Genomic DNA, 20,686 nt, shown 5'->3' with positions numbered 1-20,686 from the left:
AGACCAAATAATTAATAAACTTAAAAAAAAAAAAAAAAACTGAAGAAGGACTACCGAATAATGTCCTCCCACTTTGGTTCCGCTTAAACTGGTGTGAACACGGGCTGGTTCGCCAGAAAGCACCAAGGTTCTGAGACTCCAGAACGGAGCCAGAGCCAGAACCAGAACCGTGTCTGTCTGAAAGCGGTATCAGAGAGCTCCTAACTTAGCCTAAAAACTTCTAGCCAGGAGTCTTAGCTTAGGAGTGATTTAAAGTTCTCAGAGCAACTCTGAGGAAGGAAATGACAGAAACTTTTATCTTAGTGAGGAGGTGTGGTTGACCCCGTTGCTAGGTATGACTCATTATTTTAGGAGCTGTGATTGGTTGATCAACAAAGAAAAAAAGAAAAACACACTCAGTGATAGAATGGACAGTGAAATAAACCGTTCATAGAATTTAGTAAGTAATAAATAAAAAATTAAATTAAATTAAATTAATTAATTCAATAAAGTAAGCCAGACTTTAAAAGTACCGGTAGCTACTAAATGTTTGAACACACAGACTTGTGCAGTGTTCACATGCTGACAGTTAATATATTTATTTATAGACGGTTTTCACCAGAGCGCAACCCCACCACAGCACTTCCTTTTTCTCAGCATTCGGCAAACTGCAGAAATATTCACTCGACATCGTTACTTTTGTTTTCGCCGCTCAGCTGTATAGACGGTTTTCACGGAATGGTCAGTCCTGCCCTTGAATGTTTTTTTTTCTTTTATGTCCATAGCAAACACTGCAACAGGAAGTGAGCGTGGGTTCAATTTAGAATGTTTTTGTTGTCAAGTTAAAACCGTCTATATGTTTATTTGCCATGCTGGTCATTTCAGGGGAAATTGACTCAGCTGTCATCAATGTCCTTGATTGCAATGGAAACACGCAGAACAGGAAAACCTAACTGGACGGAGGAGCAATGCTTACTGTTAGCACAATTCAGAGTTAGGAGAATATTTATCCTACCTCTCTGTCTTTCTGCCATTTTCTCCTCTGCTAAAGAAACTCTCAAGCCTCTTAAAAGTCCTCCTCCCTCCTCTTATCAGTTTTCCACCTTAGGAGCTCTCTTAAGGGCTAAGATGTTTTGTGAGTCACTTTTATCTTTACCAGGATCTAGTCCTAACTTTAAGGCAAATTCTTCGAAAACGTCCTAATTCTAAGAATTTTCTTCGAATTTCGTCACTGAGAGCAACTCTTAGTACCGTAATTTCCGCACTATAAGCCGCACCGGACTATAAGCCGCAGCAGCAAAATTGACTGTTTGTTACATATATAAGCCGCACCGGACTATAAGCCGCGGGTGTTTTAATGTTTTTTTTTGTGTTTGTGTTTTAATGTTTAATTACCATATGTAAGGGTTCGTGCACAGAGGGGATTGTCGGGAAAGAGATGGCTGTTTGAGGAAGCTCCCATTTATTAACATTTCAACAAAACAACATAACACAACACCACCCGTGTTTTTTTTTACAGTGCACACAGTGTCCGCGGTGTGGTGAAAAGAGGGCAAGAGAGGAAATTAAAACAGAAGTGGATTTATAGTTAGAAAGAGTGCTAAAGAAGAGAGAATTCTGTTTTTTATTTATTTTTTTGCTGAAAAAATCCATAGATAAGCCGCACCGTTATATAAGCCGCAGGGGCCAAAAACGGCCAAAAAACGGGGAAAAAGCCGCGGCTTATAGTCCGAAATTTACGGTACTAGGAATCTTTATGAATACGGCCCCTGGTTTCCACGGGAAAATGGAATTCCCCCGGGGGATTCCCCGCATGGAAATTGCTCATCAGAGGGCAATCTGAGACTAGAAGATGGAAATGGATGTGTAACAAGTTTGACAATTCAGTGGGATATCAGGCTAATATATTGCCCAGGCTTACTTCCACGGAGAATTGAATAAATACACTGAGTGGAAAACATCTCCAGCTTGTTTGTGCTCACCTGTTCCTGGACGTCCTCGTAGTCGGAGTTGAGCAGCTCGATGAAGATGGGCACGGCTCCCGTTTCGATGACCACCTTGGTGTGCAGGAAGGTACCGGAGGCGATGTTGGTGAGCGCCCAGGCTGCCTCAAACTGACGAGCGCACACAGATGGGGCATTTCAAAGTCACATCCAGAGGCCAATAGGGGTGTCACAATATATCGTCTCACGAAATTTCGCGATAGTAAAACGTCACGATATGTATCGTTGAGATGAAATCTCATATCGCGATTTTTTTTTTTCCCCTCCAAAAATACACTAAGAAACGTCTTTGTTTGTTGAAGTTCAATGTGTGGAAAGTAGTTCAGTTGAACAAGTCTCTGAAGAGACACATGAGAAGTTATACAGGAGAGAAACCATTCAATTGAGTTTCTGGCAAAACTGTTTACTTGACAGGAAAAACTGAAGATGCATAAAAAATAGACTAAGAAAAGTCTTGTTGTTTGAGTTTGAAGAAAAACTGAAGATGCATAATGAGAATTTATACTGCTGAGAAACCTTTTAGTTCAAAGTAAATCTAAGTGACGGTGTAACTCATTCTATTTCAAGATAAGCCTTATCTCCAATCTCATGTTTTTTCTAGTTGTTATTGTAATAACAATTTCCCACAACAGCATGTTTTGTATTTGTGCATTTCAAATAAAATACTACTTTTCTTGTCATTATTCAAGTTTAAGAAAATATTGTTAAAATCGTATCGTATCGTATCGTTATCGTGATACGTATCGTATCGTGAACTGAGTGTATCGTGACACCCCTAGAGGCCAACATTGAGTGCGTTTACATGCAGACAATAAACAGTTTATTAGCGGCTTTCTGGAGTTACCTGATTATTCAAATGGTCATGTAAACAGCTTTATCCGTTTATGGCCGTTATCGGGTTATGAATACAGTGTTTACTTTTTTCAAAACCGTCACCCATACCTGAAGTGTGCAGTTTTCACTCCTCTTGAGGAACTCCACAAAGCGATTCACAACCCCAGGAGTGGAGATGACCTCGTCTATGGGGGGGTTGGGCTCTGCAGAGAAGAGAAGGACAAGGCTAGTCTGTCATTCAATGCGAACCTCTAATTCAAAGTAGCAAAGCTTTAAAGCCTCCCCGCCGGTCAGTTGTTCGACCTGTATAACAGTTGAGGTTCTATTTCAAAGTTCTAAAACAGGCTGTATACGGGAATCGCACCTCATCTGATTCTGCGCCAAATATCTTGCATTAGAACTAGGGCCGCACAATTAATCGTATTTTCATCGTCATCGCAATATGAACATGCGCAATAAACACGTCGCAAAGACTGCCTGAAACGCAATGAATAGCAAAAGTGGTTTTATTTACATGCGTCGTGCATTCCCACTCAGCATCTGATCATTTTGTCTTGCGTTGTAAATCCAGCGTACACCTTTCCCTTGCAACAGTGCGCTCCTCCCCTCTGCCAAAGCCCAAACACGCTGTGTGTCGTTTCAGCTAGAGTCAGTGTGTATTTCATTTCTTTATTCAGTGGGCATAGGCTATGTTTGGGGTCTATGTTAGCATTATTAAAGCAGAAAGACATAGGAACTGCATAGATAATATGCATACTTTAATATTTGTTTATTTATCGCAAGTCGTATCGTCATCGCTATATTGAACAATGTTATCGCACATCGCAGATTTTCCTCATATCGTGCAGGTCTAATTAGTAGGGGTGGGAATCACCAGATGCCCACGATACGATACTAAAACGATACTTGAGTCACGATACGATAGTATTGCGATATTGCGATATATTGAGATATTTCGATATATTGCGATTTCTTACTTTTTCAACTGCAAATGATGTCCCCAAAGGAAAACCTTGTCAACATCTGGTTTATATAAGAACAATTTTCCAGTCTGTACATCTGACTTCAACCATTTTATTGCAGCAACATTGTCAAGTAGACAGTCTACTTACAGTCCACCTTAACTGGATGTGTGTGTGGACTACTTGGGTCGTTTTTGAACAATGCAATAGACTACTTGCACAACTCCACTACTTCCTGAAATGAGTAGGGCAGCTTGGTTTCCTGTCCTACACTATTGGATGAACTGATTAATGTCAGGTGTGCCTGATCACTGTTGTTGTGACTGCAGCAGTCAGGCACACCTGACATTAATCAGTTCATCCAATAGTGTAGGACAGGAAACCAAGCTGCCCTACTCATTTCAGGAAGTAGTGGAGTTGTGCGAGTGGTCTATTTCACTTCACTTGCACAAAACATCTTGTGCAGCCCATTCAGTAACTGGGGAATTTGTAAATTACTGTTATGACAAAACTGTTACTGTTAACACATTGACTGCCAGCCGTTTTTTTTTTGCTGTAGGTAGCTTCTGCCAGGCCGTTTTTTGAGGATTCTGGCTCATTTTAAAAGAGCCGAGGATTCTTTTCTGCTTGGAGTTTGTGAACACAAAGTTCAGAAAAGTACTAATAGAATGTGTGCTTTCTCTGTCTAAAAGAGTTAGTTTGTAGAGTTAGTAGTTATGTAGATATTAGCCGTTGAGTACAGCATGGTTTCAGCTGTCTGAGAGTGAAAGCTGAGATAATCGCAGTTTTGTGAAATTCAATCAAACAGGCAGAACAGTCACTTTAACCATTTATTTTTGGCATCAGTGAGAGATCAGACATCCAAACAATATAGTTCCGAACGCCCTCTCCTTCAACTCCTCCCTCCGTGGGCGTGTCTAGTGGCTTTCAGCCTGCGTTTGTCACAAGCGAGTGGTCTGCTGCTGCTGCTGCTGCAGCGAGTTCGAGCAGCCTCCCTCCCTGGCAGCGAGTTTGAGCAGCCTCCCTCCCTGGCAGCGAGTGTGGATAGGTCTCACTCGTCTCTTGGGTTTGAGAGCCCCGATGAAGCCCCGTGCGACTCTAGGCTTATGCAAATTTGCAATCCCCCGTGTGCTGCTGCTGGCGCGGCCCGAGAGCGGCGAGTCTGGTGACTGATGACTGTAAAATCGGCAAGCCATTTCCTTGAGAATGGAGGAAGCAGCCGCGGGAGGCGGCTGCTTTTGGTTGACTTTCTCTCTGTCGGGAGGGCACCGTCGCCACCTAGCTGGTCGGTAAAATAGATTATACACATTCAATACTTCCAATATCTCCATAGGAGACGCGGGGGGCATTGATCCACGTAGCACCGTCAAAAAAAAAAAAAACAATTTTTTTGACGTATTAATACGTCAATGGCAGTGAACCGCTGGATTTTTTTTTACGTATATATACGTCAGTGGCAGTCAACGTGTTAAAACAAAATGAAAATATGCTACCGTTTGTTTACTGCTGGCCTTGGAACTAAAGTTTATAGCAGCCCGGCGGCCTGGCATGGCATGTGGCCACTTTTTTTTAATCAATATCGATACTTTGGTGTCCAAATATCGATACAATATCGTCAGGCAAAATATCGCGATACTATGGTGTATCGATTTTTCCCCCCACCCCTACTAATTAGAAGCAAAGGCTAATAGCTTGTTCCAATGCAACATCATGGCTGCAGCGCTGCTGTCAAAAAAGCACAAGAGTTTTGTCTCTTGCCTTCAATACTCTCTGTCTACAGCCGGCAAACCCACGTAACGTTAGCTTAGCTTGGCTGGTATAAGCTCTGCCATTGGTCGACTATTTCAGTCGGCAAGCGGAAGAAAATCCCTTTCCGCTCCCTGCAAGCTCTGCTATTGGCTCTGACCATTAAGTCGTCTCAGAAAGCGATTTGCCTTCCGCTCCCTGCGTTGTCGCTCTCTAACGCCTCCGCCGCTGTGAAACAACAATGCTAGCTCGTTGCTACACGCTAACAATTTGACATTTTGACGGAGACTTGGTGCAATAAAGCAGGCCTGCTTGGTACTTTCGATGGATGGTTGTAAGGTAGGTAGGTAACAGAGCCTTTTTTTTTTTTACCGCTAGTCCAGAGTGAGAGTAACAGCACTCTCTCCTGCACGGGTACAGCGCGAAACGGAGTGTGTCTGGCAAGCGAGACTACTTTATTATCAACAACAACCGGCCAACGGGTTTCAAAGCTGATGCCCCTATTGGAAAGAGCGTGACTCAAGGTGGTGAACAGCGAAACCTTTGCTCACTCAGTGGCGTTTTGAGCCCGGTGAAGTGGTTACAGCAGCAGGCAGCGGGCTTAGCTAACATAGCTAACAGCTAGCTAGCGAGTTAACATGCCAGGTCGTCCTCAGTCAGAATCGAATTGACATGACGTATAACTATACGAGGGATCAGGTTTCCGCTCCTACAGCTTCTGGGGGCAACGGCCGTTGCTTTTAAACAGCAGTTCAATATGAAACCATTCCCTAGTTGAACTCTCACTGCAACTTCATACTTTAAGTTAGACACTCCATTTAAACAAGTCACCACTTTTAGGACTCTATCATCTCAATTCTGCTTTAATTTATCTTTTGTAAATGGTAAATGGCCTGCATTTATATAGCGCTTTTATCCAAAGCGCTTTACAATCAGTAGGTACATCCACCCATTCATACACCGATGGTGGCAGGCTACCACGCAGGGTGCCTGCACACCATCAGGAGCAATCAGGGGTTCAGTATCTTGCCCAAGGACACTTTGACATGTAGAGTGGAGGAGGGGGGAATCGAACCACCGACCTCTTTTAACCAAAGCGATTAGTGGACAACCCGCTCTACCTCCTGAGCTACAGCCGCCCCCTGTTTTGTACTGTTTGAGAAATCGCAGTTCATGTCTGATTTGTACTTAGAACTCAATCCCTGTAAACACTTGTTTTAAGAGAGATGCACAACAAACCTTTGGAGAGTAATTTCCTGAATTTCTGTGTGGCAATTAGCTGCTGGTCTGAGTCATCTGAGAAGATCATCTGAATCATATCTGGAGTAATAACCCCTTCCTACAGAGAAACATGTACAAATATAAAAGAAAATTGCAGGTAGAGTACATCAATATTTAAAACTCACATGCACAGTCCTTAAAAATAGAAGCGTCAATGTGGAGATGCAGTTGTGACACTTACACCTGCAGCAGGTACAGTGGAGCTGATGTCTGGATCCTGGATGGGACATTCCAGCATGGACTCTTCATTTGAGGGTACACACACATTCCTCCTCTTGAACAGCTGTGGGAACAGAGCACAGAGTTTTTTGTTTGTTTGTTGTTGCGGGGGGGGGGGGGGGGGGGGGGGGGGGGTTGATCGTTGGTTGATCGGCCGACGGTGGCCGCTAGGGGTGCTCCAAAAAAATTGATTCTTGAAAGGATTGCGATTCTTAATGCCACGATTCCTGGATCGATTCCAAACTCCCAAGAATCGATTCTTCTTCGTATTGTAAAAAAAATAAAAAATAAAATCAGTGCACCTGAACGCAACATGCAAGATACCGGCTGAATAAGTGTCCAAATGTTCATGTCATTTGTGTACTGTACTGCCACGGTGCCACCACCTCTTGCACTTAAGAACTCTGGTTAATGTATTCCCCCCAAAATCTATAAATCCTTCTCAAAGTCTACAGATCCCCCCCAGCCTATAAATCCATCTTATCTGAAGAACATAAGGGGGGAATTCCCCCCTAGTTTGCAAAATGAATTTAGGCCCTGACTGTAATACTTCAGAAGTTGAATTTGAAGTTCAGCATTAATACATTTGTCATTTTTTGTCTTAGATTTCACCTTTGTGTGTTAACGCAATATAAAACTACATAATTGAGAATCGATTCTAGATTCTGGAATCGAGAATCGTTGGAATTGAGAATCGATTCTGGAATCGGATCGTGACCCCAGGAATCGGAATTGGATCGTGGCTTAGCCGGATCGGAGCACCCCTAGTGGCCGCCCAACCCTATGGCATACGCCAGTGTCATTTGCAACGTTTTATCAGACATTACACTCGATTAACGTCCTTACACATCGGGAGCGTTTTTTTTCCGTGCTATTAATTTGCACGTCAATAATATTTTCCGAACCTATATCAGTCAATGCAACCGTGCATACCAACGGCGAAGTTTCGCTGAGTGTTATTGCGGCGTTTATTTTTTCGGACCAAGGTCGATTTTTCTGAAATTTGCTTCCAACATGTACACATCAATGTCATGCGATGAGATCATTAGGGTTAGAGAGATCATAGACTCAAGTAGCCTACCTATAGGGCCTATAGGTAGGCTACTTGAGTTTATGATCTCTTTCATAGTTACTTTATATACACCCAGGGCTATTCAACTGGCGCGGATGAGTTCTAAAAAAAATTATTATATATATATATATATATATATATATATATATATTAGGGCTGTCAAACGATTAATTTATATTATATATATATATACGGTATATATTAGGGCTGTCAAACGATAAACTTTCTTAATCACGATTAATCTTGCGATTAACTATAGTTAATCGCGATTAATCGCATCTTTGTATCGCATGTTTAAAATGCCATTATTTTTCATTTCAAAGCATTTTTAATTAGATATTAATCATTCTTACCAGTGGGTCGTGATTGGGAATCAAATGAATGCAAATAAATGTACTTTGTGATCTTGAATTTTAGATTTATTTTCAATTCAATAGAAGTGCAATGTAGACAGGAGGTAACAATGTCTACAAGATATATGTTGAATAGAAAATAAATGCATGAGTTGAGGAAGCGTTTACCTGCTCCTCTCTTTTCTGTTTGCACCTCTGTCTTAGTACGAGTTGAGGAAGCGTTTACCTGCTCCTCTCTTTTCTGTTTGCACCTCTGTCTTAGTATGAGTTGAGGAAGCGTTTACCTGCTCCTCTCTTTTCTGTTTGCACCTCTGTCTTAGTATGAGTTGAGGAAGCGTTTACCTGCTCCTCTCTTTTCTGTTTGCACCTCTGTCTTAGTATGAGTTGAGGAAGCGTTTACCTGCTCCTCTCTTTTCTGTTTGCACCTCTGTCTTAGTACGAGTTGAGGAAGCGTTTACCTGCTCCTCTCTTTTCTGTTTGCACCTCTGTCTTAGTATGAGTTGAGGAAGCGTTTACCTGCTCCTCTCTTTTCTGTTTGCACCTCTGTCTTAGTATGAGTTGAGGAAGCGTTTACCTGCTCCTCTCTTTTCTGTTTGCACCTCTGTCTTAGTATGAGTTGAGGAAGCGTTTACCTGCTCCTCTCTTTTCTGTTTGCACCTCTGTCTTAGTATGAGTTGAGGAAGCGTTTACCTGCTCCTCTCTTTTCTGTTTGCACCTCTGTCTTAGTATGAGTTGAGGAAGCGTTTACCTGCTCCTCTCTTTTCTGTTTGCACCTCTGTCTTAGTATGAGTTGAGGAAGCGTTTACCTGCTCCTCTCTTTTCTGTTTGCACCTCTGTCTTAGTATGAGTTGAGGAAGCGTTTACCTGCTCCTCTCTTTTCTGTTTGCACCTCTGTCTTAGTACGAGTTGAGGAAGCGTTTACCTGCTCCTCTCTTTTCTGTTTGCACCTCTGTCTTAGTACGAGTTGAGGAAGCGTTTACCTGCTCCTCTCTTTTCTGTTTGCACCTCTGTCTTAGTATGAGTTGAGGAAGCGTTTACCTGCTCCTCTCTTTTCTGTTTGCACCTCTGTCTTAGTATGAGTTGAGGAAGCGTTTACCTGCTCCTCTCTTTTCTGTTTGCACCTCTGTCTTAGTATGAGTTGAGGAAGCGTTTACCTGCTCCTCTCTTTTCTGTTTGCACCTCTGTCTTAGTATGAGTTGAGGAAGCGTTTACCTGCTCCTCTCTTTTCTGTTTGCACCTCTGTCTTAGTATGAGTTGAGGAAGCGTTTACCTGCTCCTCTCTTTTCTGTTTGCACCTCTGTCTTAGTACGAGTTGAGGAAGCGTTTACCTGCTCCTCTCTTTTCTGTTTGCACCTCTGTCTTAGTATGAGTTGAGGAAGCGTTTACCTGCTCCTCTCTTTTCTGTTTGCACCTCTGTCTTAGTATGAGTTGAGGAAGCGTTTACCTGCTCCTCTCTTTTCTGTTTGCACCTCTGTCTTAGTATGAGTTGAGGAAGCGTTTACCTGCTCCTCTCTTTTCTGTTTGCACCTCTGTCTTAGTATGAGTTGAGGAAGCGTTTACCTGCTCCTCTCTTTTCTGTTTGCACCTCTGTCTTAGTACGAGTTGAGGAAGCGTTTACCTGCTCCTCTCTTTTCTGTTTGCACCTCTGTCTTAGTACGAGTTGAGGAAGCGTTTACCTGCTCCTCTCTTTTCTGTTTGCACCTCTGTCTTAGTATGAGTTGAGGAAGCGTTTACCTGCTCCTCTCTTTTCTGTTTGCACCTCTGTCTTAGTATGAGTTGAGGAAGCGTTTACCTGCTCCTCTCTTTTCTGTTTGCACCTCTGTCTTAGTATGAGTTGAGGAAGCGTTTACCTGCTCCTCTCTTTTCTGTTTGCACCTCTGTCTTAGTATGAGTTGAGGAAGCGTTTACCTGCTCCTCTCTTTTCTGTTTGCACCTCTGTCTTAGTATGAGTTGAGGAAGCGTTTACCTGCTCCTCTCTTTTCTGTTTGCACCTCTGTCTTAGTATGAGTTGAGGAAGCGTTTACCTGCTCCTCTCTTTTCTGTTTGCACCTCTGTCTTAGTATGAGTTGAGGAAGCGTTTACCTGCTCCTCTCTTTTCTGTTTGCACCTCTGTCTTAGTATGAGTTGAGGAAGCGTTTACCTGCTCCTCTCTTTTCTGTTTGCACCTCTGTCTTAGTATGAGTTGAGGAAGCGTTTACCTGCTCCTCTCTTTTCTGTTTGCACCTCTGTCTTAGTATGAGTTGAGGAAGCGTTTACCTGCTCCTCTCTTTTCTGTTTGCACCTCTGTCTTAGTATGAGTTGAGGAAGCGTTTACCTGCTCCTCTCTTTTCTGTTTGCACCTCTGTCTTAGTATGAGTTGAGGAAGCGTTTACCTGCTCCTCTCTTTTCTGTTTGCACCTCTGTCTTAGTATGAGTTGAGGAAGCGTTTACCTGCTCCTCTCTTTTCTGTTTGCACCTCTGTCTTAGTATGAGTTGAGGAAGCGTTTACCTGCTCCTCTCTTTTCTGTTTGCACCTCTGTCTTAGTATGAGTTGAGGAAGCGTTTACCTGCTCCTCTCTTTTCTGTTTGCACCTCTGTCTTAGTATGAGTTGAGGAAGCGTTTACCTGCTCCTCTCTTTTCTGTTTGCACCTCTGTCTTAGTATGAGTTGAGGAAGCGTTTACCTGCTCCTCTCTTTTCTGTTTGCACCTCTGTCTTAGTATGAGTTGAGGAAGCGTTTACCTGCTCCTCTCTTTTCTGTTTGCACCTCTGTCTTAGTACGAGTTGAGGAAGCGTTTACCTGCTCCTCTCTTTTCTGTTTGCACCTCTGTCTTAGTACGAGTTGAGGAAGCGTTTACCTGCTCCTCTCTTTTCTGTTTGCACCTCTGTCTTAGTATGAGTTGAGGAAGCGTTTACCTGCTCCTCTCTTTTCTGTTTGCACCTCTGTCTTAGTATGAGTTGAGGAAGCGTTTACCTGCTCCTCTCTTTTCTGTTTGCACCTCTGTCTTAGTATGAGTTGAGGAAGCGTTTACCTGCTCCTCTCTTTTCTGTTTGCACCTCTGTCTTAGTACGAGTTGAGGAAGCGTTTACCTGCTCCTCTCTTTTCTGTTTGCACCTCTGTCTTAGTATGAGTTGAGGAAGCGTTTACCTGCTCCTCTCTTTTCTGTTTGCACCTCTGTCTTAGTATGAGTTGAGGAAGCGTTTACCTGCTCCTCTCTTTTCTGTTTGCACCTCTGTCTTAGTATGAGTTGAGGAAGCGTTTACCTGCTCCTCTCTTTTCTGTTTGCACCTCTGTCTTAGTATGAGTTGAGGAAGCGTTTACCTGCTCCTCTCTTTTCTGTTTGCACCTCTGTCTTAGTATGAGTTGAGGAAGCGTTTACCTGCTCCTCTCTTTTCTGTTTGCACCTCTGTCTTAGTATGAGTTGAGGAAGCGTTTACCTGCTCCTCTCTTTTCTGTTTGCACCTCTGTCTTAGTATGAGTTGAGGAAGCGTTTACCTGCTCCTCTCTTTTCTGTTTGCGTAGCTGGATTCCTTCTTCTTCTCTCCGGCGACGCATCTCCTGAGGATTCAGCGCTTTGTTCTTATAGCTCTTCATCCTATAGTTGTCTTTCCCTGGGCTGGCCATGGCGTCTGAGGAGATACAGCCAAGAACAGACAGTTATGCTCTAGGTGCACGATCCGAATAAAATTAGGGCTGCAGCTAATGATTTTTTCATTATCGATTATTTTCTTGACAGTCACAAAATGGTGAAAAATGACATAAGTCGTGTTTCCATTACCATCAGAAATGCGCAAAATCTAAATATCGCAATAGAAAGTGGGTAATGGAAACACGTAAATTTCGAAAAACCTCCCAAATATCGCAAAAGGTTTTTGCGCTCTCATGAGGTGGTTTTTCAGACGTGTCGATATAGCAGTTTATCGCAAAAGTGTAATGGAAACGCATTTTTCGCATTTGCATGTCATGTGACCCATCTTCTCCTTTGGAAAATGAAAGGAAATGAGGGAGAAAGGGTTCGATACGCCGTGGCAAAACCTCCGCAGCAAGTGGAAAACTTTTAAGCAACGCTACCTAGCAGAAAGACGAGTGTTGTGCAAAAGCGGAGCTGGGGAAAATAGATCATGTTTAATGACAGAAACGGTCCATGGTGACAGGCTGCCTGTCTGTGTGCGCGCAGTTGTAGGCTACCTTTTTTCCTCTGCCTCTCGCGCTCACTGCATTCACTGCAGCCAGCAATATGTTGACACTCATTTTCTTTTGAATTGATAATCAGGCTCGTTTATATGCGTTGTAACTTCATGTTGTGATTTGCATTGACCATTGGTTGGATTTGAGCATGCAGGGGACGGGATATGGGGCAGATCCCCGTGCGTAATCACTGTGGCAGCTGCTGCAACGGGGAATCACTCAAACTCAACTTCAATGGAAACGCCTACAAGTCGCAATTGTACATTGTCGAAGTTGCAGAAATATCGCAATTATTTTGCGAAAAACTGTAATGGAAACACAGCTATAGATACCATGTCAGAAACATGCCAAGAAAGCACAGCCTTTAAGTTATCCTATCTACAATAAAGTTAAATAAAATAAGATAAGAAAAGAAATTGCACCTGTAATTTACAGCTGTAGCAAGCACACATGTTCTATGTGGCCAAAATGGACATTGTGCAACATCATTATAATTATAAATTAAGTGACATACAGCAACAGCAATGATGAAATGAGGGTTCACCAGTGTATCTATGTGAGGGGTGTGGAGGAGAGAGGGAGAGGGAGTGAAAGGAGGAGTCTGCTCTCCCTGCATGTATCTATGGGAGGAGGGGTGTGGAGGAGAGAGGGAGAGGGAGTGAAAGGAGGAGTCTGCTCTCCCTGCATGTATCTATGGGAGGGGTGTGGAGGAGAGAGGGAGAGGGAGTGAAAGGAGGAGTCTGCTCTCCCTGCATGTATCTATGGGAGGAGGGGTGAGGAGGAGAGAGGGAGAGGGAGTGAAAGGAGGAGTCTGCTCTCCCTGCATGTATCTATGGGAGGGGTGTGGAGGAGAGAGGGAGAGGGAGTGAAAGGAGGAGTCTGCTCTCCCTGCATGTATCTATGGGAGGAGGGGTGTGGAGGAGAGAGGGAGAGGGAGTGAAAGGAGGAGTCTGCTCTCCCTGCATGTATCTATGGGAGGAGGGGTGTGGAGGAGAGAGGGAGAGGGAGTGAAAGGAGGAGTCTGCTCTCCCTGCATGTATCTATGGGAGGGGTGTGGAGGAGAGAGGGAGAGGGAGTGAAAGGAGGAGTCTGCTCTCCCTGCATGTAACTATGTGAGGGGTGTGGAGGAGAGGGAGTGAAAGGAGGAGTCTGCTCTCCCTGCATGTATCTATGTGAGGGGTGTGGAGGAGAGGGAGAGGGAGTGAAAGGAGGAGTCTGCTCTCCCTGCATGTATCTATGTGAGGAGGGGTGTGGAGGAGAGAGGGAGAGGGAGTGAAAGGAGGAGTCTGCTCTCCCTGCATGTATCTATGTGAGGGGTGTGGAGGAGAGAGGGAGTGAAAGGAGGAGTCTGCTCTCCCTGCATGTATCTATGGGAGGAGGGGTGTGGAGGAGAGAGGGAGAGGGAGTGAAAGGAGGAGTCTGCTCTCCCTGCATGTATCTATTAGGGCTGTGAATCTTCACTGGCCTCACGATTCGATTCGATTACGATTCATCTGTCAACGATTCGATTCGATTCGATTAAACGATGCATCACGATGCATCGCAAATCGATGCATCACTTTTTCCGCAATACATGATTTATTTTTTCTCACTTTCTTTTTTCTCACTGTGTGGCTACTTTTAAAATAAAAGTGCATTTGGAATTGCATTGTATTATGATCCATAATTAAAATAAACAACTGCATGTACTTACATTCTATTTTATTTGATTAAAAAAAAAAAAAAAAAAAAGTTTTTTTTTTTTTTTTTAATAATCGATTTTTGATATTTGTTAATCGATGCAGAATCGTGCACGTCCGCATCGCGATGCATCTTATAATCGATTATTTTTGACACCCCTAGTATCTATGTGAGGGGTGTGGAGGAGAGAGGGAGAGGGAGTGAAAGGAGGAGTCTGCTCTCCCTGCATGTATCTATGGGAGGGGTGTGGAGGAGAGAGGGAGAGGGAGTGAAAGGAGGAGTCTGCTCTCCCTGCATGTATCTATCTATGTGAGGGGTGTGGAGGAGAGAGGGAGAGGGAGTGAAAGGAGGAGTCTGCTCTCCCTGCATGTATCTATGAGAGGAGGGGTGTGGAGGAGAGAGAGGGAGAGGGAGTGAAAGGAGGAGTCTGCTCTCCCTGCATGTATCTATGGGAGGGGTGTGGAGGAGAGAGAGGGAGAGGGAGTGAAAGGAGGAGTCTGCTCTCCCTGCATGTATCTATGAGAGGGGTGTGGAGGAGAGAGGGAGAGGGAGTGAAAGGAGGAGTCTGCTCTCCCTGCATGTATCTATGGGAGGGGTGTGGAGGAGAGAGGGAGTGAAAGGAGGAGTCTGCTCTCCCTGCATGTATCTATGGGAGGGGTGTGGAGGAGAGAGAGGGAGAGGGAGTGAAAGGAGGAGTCTCCTCTCCCTGCATGTATCTATGGGAGGGGTGTGGAGGAGAGAGGGAGAGGGAGTGAAAGGAGGAGTCTGCTCTCCCTGCATGTATCTATGAGAGGGGTGTGGAGGAGAGAGGGAGAGGGAGTGAAAGGAGGAGTCTGCTCTCCCTGCATGTATCTATGGGAGGAGGGGTGTGGAGGAGAGAGGGAGAGGGAGTGAAAGGAGGAGTCTGCTCTCCCTGCATGTATCTATGGGAGGGGTGTGGAGGAGAGAGGGAGAGGGAGAGAAAGGAGGAGTCTGCTCTCCCTGCATGTATATATGGGAGGGGTGTGGAGGAGAGAGGGAGAGGGAGAGAAAGGAGGAGTCTGCTCTCCCTGCATGTATCTATGGGAGGAGGGGTGTGGAGGAGAGAGGGAGTGAAAGGAGGAGTCTGCTCTCCCTGCATGTATCTATGGGAGGAGGGGTGTGGAGGAGAGAGGGAGAGGGAGTGAAAGGAGGAGTCTGCTCTCCCTGCATGTATCTATGGGAGGAGGGGTGTGGAGGAGAGAGGGAGAGGGAGTGAAAGGAGGAGTCTGCTCTCCCTGCATGTATCTATGGGAGGAGGGGTGTGGAGGAGAGAGGGAGAGGGAGTGAAAGGAGGAGTCTGCTCTCCCTGCATGTATCTATGGGAGGAGGGGTGTGGAGGAGAGAGGGAGAGGGAGAGAAAGGAGGAGTCTGCTCTCCCTGCATGTATCTATGGGAGGAGGGGTGTGGAGGAGAGAGGGAGAGGGAGTGAAAGGAGGAGTCTGCTCTCCCTGCATGTATCTATGGGAGGGGTGTGGAGGAGAGAGGGAGAGGGAGTGAAAGGAGGAGTCTGCTCTCCCTGCATGTATCTATGAGAGGGGTGTGGAGGAGAGAGGGAGAGGGAGTGAAAGGAGGAGTCTGCTCTCCCTGCATGTATCTATGGGAGGGGTGTGGAGGAGAGAGGGAGTGAAAGGAGGAGTCTGCTCTCCCTGCATGTATCTATGGGAGGGGTGTGGAGGAGAGAGGGAGTGAAAGGAGGAGTCTGCTCTCCCTGCATGTATCTATGGGAGGGGTGTGGAGGAGAGAGAGGGAGAGGGAGTGAAAGGAGGAGTCTGCTCTCCCTGCATGTATCTATGGGAGGGGTGTGGAGGAGAGAGGGAGTGAAAGGAGGAGTCTGCTCTCCCTGCATGTACGCGACTTATGCTAATTGCAGTGGGCACAAAATACCTCCTGTAACGCTCTTTAGTGCAGGAGAGCTGCCGGAGCCTCTGTCTGAACTAGGTGTCAAAAATAATCGATTATAAGATGCATCACGATGCGGACCTGCACGATTCTGCATCGATTCACAAATGTCAAAAATCGATTATTACATTTTTTTTTAATATATAATCAAATAAAATATAATGGAAGTACATGCAGTTGTTTATTTTAATTATGGATCATAATACAATGCAATTCTAAATGCACTTTTATTTTAAAAGTAGCCACACAGTGAGAAAAAAAATCATGTATTCGGGAAAAAAAGTGATGCATCGATTTAAGATGCATCGATAATCGTTATCGAATCGTAGCCCTCTGAATCGTAATCGAATCGAATCGTGAGGCCAGTGAAGATTCACAGCCCTACTCTGAACACACTCTGTTGTCCAGTCAGTAGGTCGTGGCTGACCTAATGGTATTAAGAATGTGGTACCTAATGTTAAGAAAGAATTGATTACCAAATACTAAGTAATGTCTCTAGTAGGAGCCAGGTAGGCAGAGTGCCCTTATAAAACCCAAGACCCAAACAAAATCTCCTGCGACCCACCTGTGGTTAAGGTTAATGACAAAAGAAAAAGTTTATCGGGAATTCGGGATTATATTAAACAGCAGATGACGGCGCAGCCATCTTGGATTTTTGAGGTCGGGGCTGCTGAGGCTCCTACGAGTTTGGAATGGGAAATACCAGCTCTGGTGACGTCACCGTCCCAGTTCATGACCTTTGAAGTCGTAAGATTATCGTGAATTCCTTTATAACTGGGAACTGGTAATCTTACGACTTCAAAGCTCATGAGCTGGGACGGTGACGTCACCAGAGCTGGTATTTCCCATTCCAAACTCGTAGGAGCCTCAGCAGCCCCGACCTCAAAAATCCAAGATGGCTGCGCCGCGCAACAACAGTAGTTATAATCGTAGTAATGTTGTTTAGCACTTCTGTTTTGTTTGTGTCTCATTAAATCAGCTGTACACACAGCACTGCATAACATCTATCTGTGTGGACATGAGGCTACAGTGTCTGTATGCGCAAAATGCCATGTTGTCAACTGTTATTGCTAACAATGGCTAGCGACTGGATCTGACCAATGAACAGTGAACTTCCCAGCTCAAGTTTTCTGCAAATGGAATGCTAACAAAACGGATGTGACGTCATTTAGCCTCAACATCCCAGTTATTTTGCGATAAAGTAATGCGCCATTACCAGTTCCCAGTTATAAAGGAATGCACGATGAGATTACCAGTTCCCAGTTATAAAGGAATGCACGATGAGATTACCAGTTCCCAGTTATAAAGGAATGCACGATGAGATTACCAGTTCCCAGTTATAAAGGAATGCACGATGAGATTACCAGTTCCCAGTTATAAAGGAATGCACGATAACCCTCTGATACTCACCCCAAACTGTCAGGTTTCTTGCTAATTAATTTCCATACAATGCAGTCTCGCCTGTGTGCCACCCCCCCCCCCCGCCCCACCACACACCCCCACACACCCCCCCCCACACACACACACACACACACACACACACACCTTGTGACAGGCCCTTCAAATATTATTGTATTATTATTATTTCCCGAGGCACGAAAAGGAGCCTGACTGTTTTTGTGGAGGATGTAGGAAGAAGAGGTGCTCGCAGAGCATTTGATTGGCTGGCTGGAGCACTCGTTACTTGGACCCTCAACCAGCACTTTATTTCAATGGCGAATTGAATAGTGACTGATAGAAGATTCGTACTCTAACTTTAGCAGCTATGTACCTTCGTCGACACCTAGCCGGACACTTTAAAACGGAGAGATTTCCAACGGAGTTCAGCGTGACGTCCTCTCCATGTAGTGCCTTTTAGCAGTTAGCTTAATACACCTCTCTCCCCGTTAGCTCCCGAGCTAATGGTGGTTAGCCAGGCAAGCCTGTCTTGTGTTGTAATATACGCTACTTCTCAGAAATATGACGGAGAAATAAGGACGCTCTCAAGTCTGTGGCAGAGATAAGTTATAACAGACTGTTCTTACCCATTGAAGATGAAACTTATCCGTGAAGCGTTTGTTTATTAGCGACAGTCTCTTTCTCTCCCTCTACTGAGAGCAATATGGCGTCCGATTAAAACTTTTCCCAGGATGCCCCTGGCGGCGTCAACAACGCCTGACGTCACTTCCGCCAGCTGTATCAAAGAGTCTAGAAGGGCAACAGTTGAAATTGGTACTTTGTTTTTTAAACAGTGCCGCCGCCATTTTGGCCTGAAAAAACACCTCCTTGTGCCAGAACCCAGATCAATGACAGCCAATCAGAAATAGCCCTTTCTCTCCAAAATGGCGGTTTTGCTGTGCACTGATGTTGCAATAGACCAAATCACCGGGATGTTTACATTTACTTCCGGGTACCCCTGGGTCCACACATTATAATGGCGGTGAACGGCACAAACTGACATGTTGAAGACAAAAACAGACAAAGAAGACAAAAATGGTTCGTTCGTGTTGTGTTGTTGTTTAATATCATTCATAACAACACTTTCACTAACGTTAGTGGAGACCAGACTAGCTTATTTACCTGTTGGACCAGACTTGACGCTAAATTAAATTAACGTGGCGTCGGTAGCTCTGTCTGTAACGTTAACGACTCTGCTCTCGCCGAGAAGAGCCTGGTGACGCGAGGTTACGAGTCTGCAAAAAAACAGCGAGTTTGACAGACTAACAAACGTTATTAGCTAGCTAACACTACATAAAACAAACACAGAAGAAAGGCTAGATACGTCGGACAAGCATGTTTACCAACCGTTTAACCATTTAAATTGAAAGTAGTCGGCCGAAAACAACGAGAGGGTTTGACAGCATTTATTTGACAACACGCACATTTAAACCTGCCGCCTTCCCCAAGTGGTACCCGGAAGTAAATTTGTTTACATGGTGACGTCACGGTGATTTGGTCTATAGAACGACTAGAGAGATGGACTGAGGATCTGGTCCCGTTCAGTGAAGCCGCTGCATTTAAAGTCGAGCTGAACCCAAAAATGACTTTTCTTTTTCTTTTAGTTGAAATACCTCGGTATGCAGTGCACCTATTTAATAATGTATGCCAAAAAAAATCACAAAAATATAATTTCTTTAGTTTTTCACACTTTTTCACATCAAAAGTTGTTCAATTTTTTTTTTCAAGATTTCATTGATAACAGCAATCTAGTTTGCTGACGTCACCCAGTACTATCAAATTTCAATGTCAATCAAATCTTCATTTCAGGATAATTTTCTCTTCCAAATGAAGTAGAAAATGGCGCCTAGTGCCTGTCATGTGGCAGAATTCCTATCCCATAAACTAACTACTAACTTGGCCAATTGTATGAAACATGAACAAAAAACAAAAACTATAATCTCTAAGAATGCAAAGAAATGTAACTGGCTCGTTAAAACGCGCATTCCAGAAATATCGTTTTTACAGAAATAGCGTGAATGGCGCGCTTGAGAGCATGGTAGTCAGGGGTCGCCCCTCAGAGATTCCAGGCGGGCAGGCAGCACCCATGCATCGGATTGTCCGCTCGGTCCGCACGAAGCAGCTGGCTGCCTGGTACTCTGTGGATCCCACTCGCGTAGCACCACAACAGGCTGAATCCCACTCGATTTGGGGGTGGAACACGCCATGATTGACCAATGCCAAAGTCAGTCGACAGAATTGTCAAATCAAATCATCGACACCGTATATGGTCTGCCTCTCAATTTGTTTTCAGTCTGAAACGGAATCAGATGCACGTGATGAACGGGTTCACCTCGACTTTAAGATGGCCGCTCTGGCAGCAGGTGCCAGTATAGGTCACAAGGCCCGCCTCCCCATGTTAGTGGATGGGGAAATGGACAACCGAAACAATCACAGTATACGTCAGATAATTTTTTCCCAAAGGTGGTTTGTATCATTTTAGATAGTTATTATCATGCTAATGCCTGTGCAAGTGGTCATTTTTCTGATCAGTTTGATTTTAAGTAGTTATACGACGTATAGATTGACAGCTGTGGCAGCCAGTCTCAAGCCGTCATTGGCTGGACAGGCTCTTCATATCATAGAGCTAGCATTAGTTTTACATAGACAGAACATAGTACTGCTTGATCTACCACTATTATCTACCACTACCAGACATATCGATGGACCGCAATAAAAAGGACATTGTTTTGAGAAAGGTGCGCGAGAAGTAACGTTGGTTGGGGACTGAAGTAAATTCAGTAAATGTGTTTCATTAGTTACTCCAGCTACGTTATCGGTTATTTTAATACACAATGGTTTTAATGGATGCAGGCTAGCATTAGCCGCTTGAGTTAGCCGGCTGTTTTTGCATTATTTGTCGGCTTAATATTACTATAACTTAACAACCAATAACGATAGCTGGAATAACACAATAATCGACATATTTTCAGAACTGACCAGGTTGTCAGTTGTCATGTGTGGGTGGCGCAAGTGTCAATATATGGAAGGGAT

General features: G+C 44.4%; 1 protein-coding gene across 1 annotated transcript in view; it reads right to left on the bottom strand.

The window, feature by feature from the left end:
- LOC310798624 (importin subunit alpha-6) overlaps window positions 1–18,300 on the bottom strand; it is a 36,802-nt gene extending 18,502 nt beyond the window's left edge. Inside the window, exons 1-6 of the mRNA XM_083661166.1 lie at window positions 18,241–18,300; window positions 11,924–12,057; window positions 6,987–7,088; window positions 6,764–6,863; window positions 2,925–3,019; window positions 1,962–2,093 (exon numbers count right to left, since the gene is read on the bottom strand). Coding sequence (XP_083517292.1) covers window positions 1,962–2,093; window positions 2,925–3,019; window positions 6,764–6,863; window positions 6,987–7,088; window positions 11,924–12,057; window positions 18,241–18,244 — 567 coding nt within the window. The 5' untranslated portion in view covers window positions 18,245–18,300. The remainder of the gene's footprint in view (window positions 1–1,961; window positions 2,094–2,924; window positions 3,020–6,763; window positions 6,864–6,986; window positions 7,089–11,923; window positions 12,058–18,240) is intronic.
- Window positions 18,301–20,686: the final 2,386 nt, after the last annotated feature.

The sequence above is a fragment of the Poromitra crassiceps genome, assembly GCF_964638095.1.
Source record: "Poromitra crassiceps genome assembly, chromosome: 26".
NCBI lineage: Eukaryota > Metazoa > Chordata > Actinopteri > Beryciformes > Melamphaidae > Poromitra > Poromitra crassiceps.
The sequence above is the reverse complement of the archived record's forward strand: the minus strand, read 5'-3'. Positions and strand labels throughout refer to the sequence as shown.